Source organism: Lotus japonicus, chromosome 3, assembly GCF_012489685.1.
Source record: "Lotus japonicus ecotype B-129 chromosome 3, LjGifu_v1.2".
In the NCBI taxonomy this organism is placed as follows: Eukaryota; Viridiplantae; Streptophyta; class Magnoliopsida; order Fabales; family Fabaceae; genus Lotus; species Lotus japonicus.
This window is the reverse complement of record NC_080043.1, coordinates 90725499-90738179: the sequence shown is the minus strand read 5'-3', so window position 1 is coordinate 90738179 and position 12681 is coordinate 90725499. Positions and strand designations below refer to the sequence as shown.

The window sequence follows — 12681 nt, the reverse complement described above, 5'->3', positions numbered from 1 at the left end:
AATTGCAAGCATGACTTACAAGTTTATCTTTACACAGGCTATCAATGATGGTGCTGTACATTACCACATTAGGTTTAATCCCTCGCCCTTGAATCTGCCTAAGCAACTCCAAAAGCAGCTCTTGTTTCCCCAATTTTACATAGCCCATTGATCAAGGTCCCGTAACTGACTTGATCCAACAGAAATCCCTTTGCCAGCACGTCATCATGAAATTGCAGAGCTCTGTGGAGCTTGCCGTGAAGACAGAGACCTTTTGATGAGAGTATTCAAAGTGGTGGTATCAGGCTGATAACCTCTCTTGAGAATGTTGGCCAGTACAGAAAAGGCTGAAGTAATTTGACCTAGGTAGCAGTAGCAATTGATCAAAAATGCTGAGAGTAAATGTTTTGGCGCAATTCCACTAGATTCCATTTGGCGAGAAAGGGATATAGCGGTGGAGTAATGCTCCGTCTTGACGAGGAAAGTTAAAACCTTGCCGAATTCGAAGATGGGTGGGGTAGGATGCATTTGGAGTAAGCGATTGAAGAAGGAGACAGCATCACCAGGATTGTGAAATGAATGGGGCTGAGAGTGAGAGTGAAAGTTACGAAGAAAAGAGAGATTAGGAAAAGAGTGAAAGCTCCTTAATCTTACAAAGAACATTGTAACACTGAAAAGAAGGAAGGGGCGGCCAAGCGGAGGTTGCTGACGCTGGGTGTGGAGTTTGGATGAGTATTGAGTGGTTCGCTCACTCAGATTTTGTTAAATGTTAAGGTTTAAAATTGGTTTGGGTCCCTACAATTTACATATTATGAATTTGCTCACTACTTACTTCAGTTTTAGTCCCATTCTATAATTAAATGTTGATGTAGCTATTCACTGTTCACCACTCCCACCTCTTCAAACTATTCACTATATCACAATGTTATTTATTTTGGTTTCTCAAATAAACGAACAAAACTAAAGGCCTAAAGTATCACTGTACAAGGACTCAAATTCTCTAAGGAGGAAGATTTTCTTTTTGGGATAAATGTGAAAACCGTCCCTGAACTTTGAGCGAGATTTGATTTTCCTCCCTCGCCGGAAAATCTTCCTATGGACGCCCTCCAACTACATTTTTTTGTTTGGAACCATCTTTGTCGTCGATCGAGCTCCAACCGTCATGCCCAAGTGTCACGGTGAGCTAATATGGCAGTGTCGTGTCATGTCAATTAATGAATACATGTGGATTTGTTTTTGTTTTTTCATTTAAATTATAAATTTACCTCATCATAATTAATTTATTTTTTTCTTTTTAAAATACAAAACATATTAATTAACATTAAATAAGTAAAACTTTGAATCTTCATCATTTTATCATCTTCATTCATCTTAACCTCCTCCTTCTCCATCAAAGCTTTCATCATCTTCATCATAAAACTTCAATTTCAAAACCCCAACAAACAAGCACCAACCAAAAATATAAACCACAAATTCAAACTTCCTCAAACCAAAAAATCAGAAAATCAATGTTCATCCATGCCCAAAAAATCAGTGTTCATCAATGCCCAAAAAATAATGTTCATTCTTCAATATATTGCTTCATGTCCCACATTCAATATATTGCTTCTTCAATATATGATTTTCTTGAACCACTCCTTCACAAAGGCAACCAAACATACACAGCGGCACCATCACCACCTTAATGTAAATCTAGTCTTGATACATAAAATCCAAGCATTTAGTGAAAAGAACAAACTCATAAAACACCACCATCCAACCCATAAACAATCCAGAAACCAGAAACAACCATCCAACCCAGAAACCACGTTCCAACAACCCCAATTCCCCACCCCACTGCAACCCCATCCAACCACCACCCCAACAACACCGCGCCACCACTCTCAAATCCCAAATCCAGAAACAACAACTCAAAAATCCCAAGCCCACAACCCAATAATCTCAACCCAGAAACCCCAAATCCAGAATAACCCTAGAAAGAAAAAAAATACCACAAAATTCATACAAATGAACAACCTTCACCTACACCATTGCGCCTCCCTTCTGGAAACATCCATTGCCTGACCAAAATTTGAAGCTTTTTTAGAGAACCAGAGTAAAGAAGAAAATTCCCCAAAACCCAGAAGAAGGAGAAGAGGAAGAAGAAGAAGAAGGAGAGCAAGACACCATCTTAGATCTCTCACCGTCGTCTCCAAATTTCTCTCAATCTCTTCCTCTTCTCTCCGATCTGATGGGTGGAGGTTGAGGTTTAGGAGGATTTGAGGATTTGTGTTGGATTTGGATCCCGTCTTTGGTTCCAAAGTCCAGTGAGTTTGAGGATTGGATGGAAATTCAAAAGATGAAGAGAAAGATGAAAGAGGAAGGGGGATTGGATTTGTCACCCCACCCATTAGAAATGTCACCCCACTTAAAACACTTTTGGAAACTTAATTTCCGAAATGTTTTAGAACTTAAAAATCTGAAGTATTTTCCCACTCAAAAGTGAGGTGTTATATTGTATTTTATACTGCCGAATATATAAATCACGAATTAATTTTGGAATATAAAATTCTGAAATAATTCGGAACTTAAAAATCCGAAAATGAGGGGTGTGAAATCTAGTAGTGGGGTGGGAAATCTAACCCCCAAGAGGAAGAGGATCTGATTATCTGAAAGAGAAAGCTTTTTTTTAAAAAAAAAAAACGTCATTTAATGAAATTACGTGGCATGTCCACTTAGGCAAAAAACTGCCAACTTGGCACGACAGCCGGAGGTAAACCGGCGGCAATGACGGTTTCCAAACAAAAAAGGTAGTCTAAGGGCGTCTCTAGGGAGATTTTCCGGCGAGGGACGGAAATCAAATCTCGCTTAAAGTTCAAGGACGGTTTTCAAGTTTAACCCTTCTTTTTTGAAACACCAGAGGAAAGTTCTTTTTTTTTTTAAACTCAGAGGAAAGTTAAATTACCTAAAAAAAAGAGGAAAGTTAAATTTGATATAGTAATTCATAGAGTGGGGAAGCTTATACCTTGGAAAAAATAGTAACTTTTTTTTAAAAATAAACTTGTTATTGATTTTTTTTAGAGCAAAATGGATATTATTCAATAAATCAAAGGAAGGTACAACCCAACGGGAATGGAAAAGCAAAAGAAAACACAAAACCACCCAAAGAACAAAAACACACACCCAAAAGAGACAGCACAAAAAACCTAACGCATATACGGAAAATTTTCTTTAAGATCCACTGCCAACCCTCTAATGGCCTCTTCATCACTACCCGGAAAAGACATGCCTACGGACTTTGCCAAAAACCAAGCTTTCGTTGCACGCGTGAAATACGGGCCGGAAGGAGTGGGGGGACTAGACGACTGCGGCGCAACATCAAGAGCCACACTCTCCGATTTACGAGGACGACCCCGAGGTCGACGAGAGCCCTCCAAAATCAGGTAGAACATTTTTTGCTTAGATATTCAACTAAATTGTAACTCTAACGGATCCAAATATTAAGCAGAATAATTCATTATTACTCTCTTCCAATTATAAAATCCAAAGGATGTAGCTGCATCTCTATCAAGTTCTCTAAGAACCAGACTACCAAAAAGACTGTATCTCTTTCATAATATTTACGTTTAAAGTGTCCATAAAAACAGCTCACTTATGGGGTGGGGGTACCGGGGGGGGGGGAAGAAGCAGGGGCACCATATGTACACAACAGCATATTTTGTAACCCCTTATGTACATAGCTGCCTCTGTCGAATAATATATGGATTAAACTAATTGCACCAAAGAAACTACAGTTTTTGTTTCCCATGAGCTATCCCAACACCTAAAAGTGTGGGAATGGTCCCCACTCAGGTGCCCCATGTCGTCACTTTGACCACAAGGTGTGTCTATTGAGATTCAAACACCTGCATAGCGGGTGAACTTCACTGCTGTGTAGCTTAGGCTACCAAGTACCAACTGAATCACACCTCGTAGTTAACCAAAGTACCAAACAAATATATGCTAATGCAAAATGCCTCTTCCAACACCAATTGAAGCAAAGCAATCATTGAATGACAAGGTAACACAAAAATAACTATAAACTTAGACTTCCTTTTCTATTGTATTTCTTCTAATATACATTCAGGCAGCACATTTTTTCCCTTACAATTCAAACCCTAGAAAACAATATCATGATGAATTACATATGAAACCAAATATGAAAATTTAAGCTTACTTCCGCCAGATTCCAGCACCAGTGCAAAAACATCCACAGTCGTCTTGGGGAAAGATTCCAATATTATTGCACCCCCCAAAGCTTTATCAAGCATCGCAGAGTAATCTTTGTGGTCTGAACCCTAACTTTGTGAGATATAAGATATTAAAAGCTACTTGATATATCCAAGAAGTAGAATAATGCAAAAATTACAAGAATAAACATTTTATATACCTGTCCACGAACTGGAGTTGCAAACGTTGTATAGCTGACATTGCAATTCAGACGCCCTACATCACTGTACAGCATGGCCTTCTTGCTTTCTCTCGGCCCAAAACTAAATTAACAAATACAAATAAATAAATAAAACTCGCATTAGGAAGAAAAACATAACAAACAAAAACAGGATTCTACAACAAGGTGATTGAAGTGCAAACTTAAAAGAAAGCACTCACACAGATACAATGACTTTTGTGTTTCCAAACTCAGCATAAGCAGATCCTGATGCAGCATTCACAGCACCAGTCCTGAAAACTGCAAGTCACCAAATATTAGTGTGCTTTAACCATAAAATAGTGCAACTAAAACACAATCAAAGTTATCTAATCTTCTTCCATGACTTCACATAATCACATGCAACTCAAAATTCATGCAATTAGACCCTTACATTCATAATTAATCATGCAATCAGCTAATAGAAACTGTCCTCTTGCTGTATCAGAAACAACTAAAGAGTATAAACTATATACATTACATTTACATATAAAAACCTTACACTATGCTGAATGAAACAAAGATTAATAAACAAATAAACTATTGTGATGAACCAAATGTCATTAGGGTTGCAAGTAATTGCATTACAGGCAGGTCTGCACTGGTGGAAGCCGCGGCCATCGGGTCGGACCCAATCTTCCTTGATGAGAGAAGTTTTCTTCTTATCGGTGGTCGGAGACGGCGAGTATGTCGCCGGAGTGGCTCCAGCTTTGCCGGCCATTACCCAACGGCGGTGAGTGGCTTCTTCACTACTACTAGTAGTACCAGGTTTCTTTGCTTCACTTCCTAATGTTTGTTGATTTGTTTTTCACATGATGTAAATGTCCGAACAAGAAACGGTGCGTTTTGGGAAACACAGTTACTCATTGGGCCGTTTTTCATAGGCCTGGGCTCAAATTTTCTTTTAAACATTTTTAATTCACCAGAAAACAAATTATTTTATTTTTTATCAATCATTTAAAAGTTCTTTTAACCGGTTTGATTTTCACGTGTATAGTAGTGCTTTGCTCTGTTTGCTTGACTTGCACCTTTTGCTCTCGCATGCTTGGGAAGTTTGTATCCAGCATGTGCCTTGTGAAGCCTATGCACCTGTGGATTGCTTGGGAGGAGTTGGCGCGGAGACAGTCTCAGTGTGCTATGATAGATTTAGTGACTCCTCCTGATTTAGTTTTGCCCTTATTGGCTAGGGAGATGTTAGCGTTTAGCTCTTTTGCTTATTTTTCATATTCACAAAAAAAAACAAGTAGACCCTAGAAGTCATGTGAGTTTGCTTAGTGGTTCAGACTTCGTCCCTTAAGTAAGTGATTAAGGATTCAAATCTCAAAGGAAAAAACGCATTAATTAGTACCCTACTGTTTAATGCGCTGACCGTGAGGCGATGAATTAGCTAACTGATTGTGAGAATAGCTTGATTAAGACAAAAAAAAAGTAACGCTAGAAAAGAGTTCTCTTAAAATTTTAAGAATAAAAATGAGACTAGGGGTGTAGATAATAAAAATGGATGTATGAGGTTTGCTCTTCACTTGATTTGTTCTTTAATTTTGTTAAGGTCTTAGTTGATCTCTTGGTTATGAATTATTTCTTACAACTCTAATCCTCCCACTCAAATCCTTCCATTGCCATCCCTACTCCAAATAATGCAGATAGAATATAAGGTTCAATTTAATGCACCCGAATTGATTTGCGGGAACTGAGCAAAATAAAGTATAAGTTACCTTTTTGTATAGATATTAAACACATACAAATATAATTACATATACAATAGTGATACAAGGTTTGGACCTATAATTTCTTGTAAGCTATACAAACCCATTACTATTACACATAGTTTAGTAGCAAAGTTTAACAACTATGCAGTGGGGTAAGAAGCCTGCATTGCAATGCCGCACAAGCCTTCTTCAGCAGCAACATCTCTCTGCATCCTAATGTATCCTTGTTCACCCCACTGTTCTCCCCATGAATTCTTGACCAACCAATATTTGGTTCCACCATCACTTCCATACCCAACAGCAGTGACACCATGATCCAATTCAGTGCCACATGATCCAGTGAAGACACCACTTGAATAAAATTGAAACTCAGATCCGCTAGCATCAATAGCCACAGAAATAGGTTGATTAGCAACAGCTTTGAGCAGTGCACTCTCACTGTTGGCAGGGACATCCTCAAACCCCTTAATGCTGGCTGCATCTTTGGCTTCTGCATTTGCATTGCATGTTGCATCAACACCCTGGTATGGGTACTTGGCTTCTGTGTTGAGTCCTTTGTTTTGCATTATAAATTTGAAGGCATCATCCATTAGACCCCCTTCACAACCTTGGTCCACACCCTTTGTGTCACAATCAACTAGCTCTTGCTCGGATAAAGAGATCAATTTGCCAGTACTCAGCTTGGTGATACCTTCTGTTGCTGCCACAGCAGAAAATGCCCAGCAACATCCTAAATAATGAATTACAAAGGCAAAGTTAATCAGGAAACATACAATTAACTATTGATTTATGTGAGTTTTATTTCAAAGAATCATAAAAAACATACCACATTGGCCTTGGTCCTTAATGGGTGTGACAGCTCCTTTCTGCCTCCAATCTAATGAAGCTGGCACTGATGTCACATGTTCATACTTAAATGTTGGTGTCCTTGTAGAATTGGAGCACATGTGACCCTTGAATCTATTTCTGGCTTTGAATTCCTCATTTGTGAGATCAGCAAATTGGTTGATGCCTAGCTTGTAAGACTTGTTTCCAGCATTGTTAAAGGCTTCTATGCGTTGAACGTTTTCTTTGAATATCTTGGACCGCAACTCTTTCTCATAAGAGTCCTTGTAGACTTTTCCATACTGAGCCATCCATTGCTCATGCCTCTCATGCATTGAAGCATCTTCAAGAGTGCGAGCATTGGCCTCAAAAGACAAGAATCCAAACACAAGAAGCAAAGTCAATGAAGTGATGTTAAGTACAGTTTTGGAAGCCATGGCAGTGATGGAAAACAAGTACTAAGTGAAATGTGAAGAAGTAGATGTGTTGGTCCCAAAGATCAACTAGGGTATATATATCAGAAAATTTGTTCTGGTTTTAACATTACATGCTCATCAACGTACCTTAGAAAACTGTCTGAATATGACCCAAGATTAAGGCTTTTACTATGATGACAAATTAACTATCAAAGCTACACCTGCGTAGTGGAATCAACTAGTGTTTATGTAATGGAAAGATATTGGAGATGAACAACACAACAAGGTGAGACATATTATGGCAACATTAGTTGGAATTAGAATAGAGGTCTTCTGTATTATAAAATAGCCTTAAGAGTTTAGACACTTAGTATTTAACGTTTTTAAATCTTATGTTAATGACTTTTCAAGTTTAAGATGTTTGTACTTTTTATTTTAAGATTAGTTAATTTTAAAGTTTTGTACATTACGATTTTCTTCCCTCCTTAAATAAGTTATCTTTTAATTTTTGTGCATTATCATTTATTTTTTTCCCCTTAAATCTAAACAGATTGTGGGGAGGGGATTAGTTTCATGACTATCTGTTGTGGGGATACCTTAACACCGAAAAAATAAAGTATCTTGAGAGACGATTGAAAGATTCATTTTTTGTCCCTTAAAACATAAAGGACCAAAATTGTATTCTTCCAAAATTATGTCTGGTTATGGCATTTGACACATAATGGGACAGATTAGCAGCTGATTAGTTAAAAACGACTATTACAATATTACATTGCTGCTAAATGACAAACTTAACTTCAAGGGGGTAGAAGAAACCTGGGACAATAAATTGAGAAAATAAGGATGTATTTACCTCTAAAATTTTACAAGTTAAGAAGTGCACTTAAAATTATAGTAATAGTGAATACACTCCCATTTTACAGACAAACTCAGTTTAGAGCAACCTATCCAGCATTTCTAGAGAACGTAATTCTCTTTTTTATTTTACTGTTGAAATGTTACATATAATGGGGAATATAGATCACCACCAAAATTGTGGATTATTTGGTAAGGTATTTCCTAAGTTCCTGTATATATAATGATTTCCTAGATCCATGTATATATAAAATCAATCCCCAAAATCTATGATTGGTTAACACTCATCATATAAACAACACAAAACCTGTAGCCTATCAATAAACACAGGTAAACATACTCAAGAAAAGGAGAAGGGCCTATTCCTGTCATTTGATTAATTGATGGCTGAAACTTGCTACAATACAAACTTCTTTCAAAGTGAATAAATACTGGTTTCTTAACCTTTTATGCAATGTCAGCAGACAAAGTTTACTTAACCTGTGTTGGGAAATTTCAGTTCAACTATTTCATAGGTTAATAGTCCCAATACCAAATAAAGATTTTAGCACCTAGGCTCTAAAGTAAGGGAGTTACTTTAAGATTAAAGTAAACCATCACAATTGTTCATTGAGAAGGCCAGGTTGAATTTGTGATCACTTCTCGATCATTAATTTGTCAATCAACAGTTATGATTGTTTATTTTATCTTCTAAAGTGACTCCCTCGCTTTAAAGAGTTAAGTCCGGAAATAAAATTGTAAAACATTCATTTATATGACCAAATAAAGAAGAACCAGAATCTCCTACCATCATATGCTTCTCTATACAAGAATATATCTAATAACACCTGTGTGCTATTCCTTTCAAAACAAAAGTGATTTTTTTACATAATTTCAAAACCAGATTGCAGCATCCCCTACGATAGATATCCCATGGAGTTATGCACAATAGCTGGTAGTACAAGCAACAGAGCTGCACTGTACCAGCAATCACAAAATAAGTTCTTTGGACTTCTACATCTCTACCCATGTCAATTGAATATTTTCAAGGGATATTGGCATTTGTCTAGCAAAATGATCCATACCGAGGCTCAGTTAGGTCTACCATTTCCTCTTCTGATGCATACGAGCCATCACATTTTGAAGTCAAGGGGATCAAACTCTCCATTTCAAAATAATGAATAAACTAGATATGCTGCAGTTGAGAACTGAAAATATAATAGTAAATGTGTTCACCTGAAAAAGGCTCGTTGGAATTTTCTTCTCCTCCTAGATTTGTCTAGGGAAATACTTGGAAGAATCTGAACCACCTCAATTATGGTTGGTTGAGTGTCAGGATCTAGCAGCAAACACTCTTTTGCTAATTATCAGAACTGGCAAAGGTACGGAAACAGAAGTTGCTATCCACGCGATTGTATGCATAATTTACAGAAATACAGTTTTAGAAATGGATACTATAATTCTCTACTCAGATCCTACTATTGCATCCTTGCTCCAAATAAAGGAAGTAGAATATAAGATTCAATTTTATGTACTGAAATTGATTTGCAGGAAGTGAGCAATGTACAGTATAGTTTACCTTTTTGTATATATATTAAACACGTATAATTATAATTACATAGTTTTCTTACACAAGGTTTGAACCTATAATTTCTTGTAAGCCACTCAAACCTATTACATGTAGTTTAGTAGAAAATTTTAACATTATGCAGTGGGGTAAGAAGCTTGCATTGCAATGCCGCACAAGCCTTCTTCAGCAGCAACATCTCTCTGCATCCTAATGTATCCTTGTTCGCCCCACTGTTCTCCCCATGAATTCTTGACCAACCAATATTTGGTTCCACCATCACTTCCATACCCTACAGCAGTGACACCATGATCCAACTCAGTGCCACATGATCCAGTGAAGACACCACTAGAATAAAATTGAAACTCGGATCCACTAGCATCAATAGCCACAGAAATAGGTTGATTAGCAACAGCTTTGAGCAGTGCACTCTCACTGTTGGCAGGGACATCCTCAAACCCCTTAATGCTTGCTGCATCTTTGGCTTCTGCATTTGCATTGCATGTTGCATCAACACCCTTGTATGGGTACTTGGATTCCGTGTTGAGTCCTTTGTTTTGCATGATAAATTTGAAGGCATCATCCATTAGACCCCCTTCACAACCTTGGTCCACACCCTTTGTGTCACAATCAACTAGCTCTTGCTCTGATAAAGAGATCAATTTTCCGGTACTCAACTTGGTGATTCCTTCTGTGGCTGCCACAGCAGAAAATGCCCAGCAACATCCTAAACAACAAGTTACAAAAGCAGAGTTAATTATGAAACACACACTTCACTCTTGATTTTTTGTGAGTTCCAAAGAACTATTAAACAAACATGTACTATTAGAAATATAATATAAAAGTTATCTATGTGTTTTAACCCAGTCAGTTTAAACTTTTGGGATAATTGATTCATGACATGGTATCGGAGCATCAAGCATGTATGATCAAGCGGTCCAAAGTTCGATTTTTGTATCCCTCATTATTCTAATAAAAAAAGTTGAGTTTGAGCTTAAGGTAGGTGAATTTGTGTATTCGTTCACGCTTCAAGCCCAATGGGCTCTTGCGTGAGGAGACGTGTTAAAAGTATAATATAAAATGATTTATATGTTTTCCCCAACAGTTTAAACTTTTGTTAGTTGGTTCAGGACACATACCACATTGGCCTTGGTCCTTAATAGGTGTGACAGCTCCTTTCTGTCTCCAATCTAATGAAGCGGGCACTGAAGACACATCTTCATACTTGAATGTTGGTGTCCTTGTTGAATTGGAGCACATGTGACCCTTGAATCTGTTTCTGGCTTTGAATTCCTCATTTGTGAGATCAGCAAATTGGTTGATGCCTAGCTTGTAAGGCTTGTTTCCAGCATTGTTAAAGGCTTCTATGCGTTGAACGTTTTCTTTGAATATATTGGACCGCAATTCTTTCTCATAAGAGTCCGTGTAAACTTTTCCATACTGAGTCATCCATTGCTCATGCCTCTCTTTCATTGAAACATCTTCGAGGGTACGAGCATTTGCCTCAAAAGCCAAGAATCCAAACACATGAAGCAAAGCTAATGAAGAGATGTTTAGTACAGTTTTGGAAGCCATGGCAGTGAGGGAAAACAAGTACTTAGTTAAATGTGAGAAAGTAGATGTGTTTGTCCCAAAGATGAACCGGGATATATATACTATACATCATAAAATTTGTTGAGGTTTTAACATGGGATGCTCATCAACGTACCTTAGAAAACGTAATGAATATGACCCAAGGTAATAAGATGACAAATTTATTGTCAAAGCTACACCTGTGTATTGGGATCAAGTAGTGTTTATGAAAAGGAAGATATTGGAAATATACAACACTGAATGGTGATCTAAATTATTGAAACAATAGTTGGAATTAGAATAAAGGTCTTATGTACAATAAAATAGACTTAAAATACTTAGTGTTTAACGTTTTTTTAACTTTTATGTAAAATGTTGTTTCAAGTTTTAGATGTCTGTACATTGTATTTTAAGAAGTTAGTTTTAAAGTTTTTTACATTATAATTTTCCTTTCTCCTTAAATTCTCAAATTAGTTCCCCTTTTTTTTACATTAAAAAATAAATATTTTCCCTTAAATCTAAACAGATTTATTCCTATAGATCTTCAGAGCCAGTTAAAACTTAAAAGAATCATTTATTCTCCATTAAAACATAAAAGGACCAAGATTGCATTCTGACAATATCATGACTGGTCAATGGTCAATTTGTCATGCATTCTACACATAATGAGACAGAATAGCAGCTAATTAGTTAAAAAAGACAATTATATTGCTGCAAAATGACAAACTTAACTTCAAGGGGGCAGTTAAGAAACCTGGAAGTCTGGAACAATCAATTGAAAAAATAAGAATTAAACTAATAGTGAATTCACTCTCATTAGGCAGAAAAACATAACGAAACCAAAACAGGATTCTACACCAAGGTGATTGAAGTGACACATTTTGTGAGATAAAAGAAACCACTCACACATATACAATGACCTTGGTGTTTTCAAACTCAGCATAAGCAGCATTCACAGCACCAATGCTGAAAACTGCAAGTCACCATAAAGCAGTGGAACCAAAAAGGGATTAAATTTATCTAATCTTTCATGACTTCACAATATACACCTTCAAATTCATGCAATTAGACCCTTACATTCTCATAATTAATCATGCAATCAGCATAATACAACTATAGAGTGTAAACTATATATACACATTACATATAAAAAACTTACACTATGCTGAATGAAATAAAGATTAATATTTTAACGAAATAAATTATTGTGATGAAGAAAATGTCATTAGGGAAGTAAGTAATTGCATTGAGTAGAAAGAAAGAGAGAAAGTCTCATTGGTGGAGCTTACAGGCAGGCCTGCACTGGTGGAAGCCGCGGCCATCTGGTCGGAC

General features: G+C 36.9%; 3 protein-coding genes across 3 annotated transcripts; all 3 read right to left on the bottom strand.

The window, feature by feature from the left end:
- Window positions 1-3783: 3783 nt before the first annotated feature.
- On the bottom strand, window positions 3784-5218 carry LOC130743005 (exosome complex component RRP41-like). The gene is made up of 4 exons (XM_057595115.1): window positions 5015-5218; window positions 4609-4687; window positions 4388-4490; window positions 3784-4295 (listed from the first exon to the last, which is right to left on the bottom strand). Exons 1-4 carry the CDS (start codon window positions 5145-5147, stop codon window positions 4116-4118), a joined length of 495 nt encoding a protein of 164 aa, XP_057451098.1. The 5' UTR covers window positions 5148-5218; the 3' UTR covers window positions 3784-4115.
- Window positions 5219-6126: 908 nt separating this feature from the next.
- LOC130743004 (senescence-specific cysteine protease SAG39-like) lies at window positions 6127-7451 on the bottom strand. Its single transcript, XM_057595114.1, has 2 exons — window positions 6962-7451; window positions 6127-6865 (listed from the first exon to the last, which is right to left on the bottom strand). Exons 1-2 carry the CDS (start codon window positions 7395-7397, stop codon window positions 6276-6278), a joined length of 1026 nt encoding a protein of 341 aa, XP_057451097.1. The 5' UTR covers window positions 7398-7451; the 3' UTR covers window positions 6127-6275.
- A 2260-nt stretch (window positions 7452-9711) lies between these two features.
- On the bottom strand, window positions 9712-11407 carry LOC130743003 (senescence-specific cysteine protease SAG39-like). The gene is made up of 2 exons (XM_057595113.1): window positions 10917-11407; window positions 9712-10504 (listed from the first exon to the last, which is right to left on the bottom strand). The coding sequence occupies exons 1-2, from the start codon at window positions 11350-11352 to the stop codon at window positions 9915-9917; spliced, it is 1026 nt and encodes a 341-aa protein (XP_057451096.1). The 5' UTR covers window positions 11353-11407; the 3' UTR covers window positions 9712-9914.
- Between the last annotated feature and the right edge of the window lie 1274 nt (window positions 11408-12681).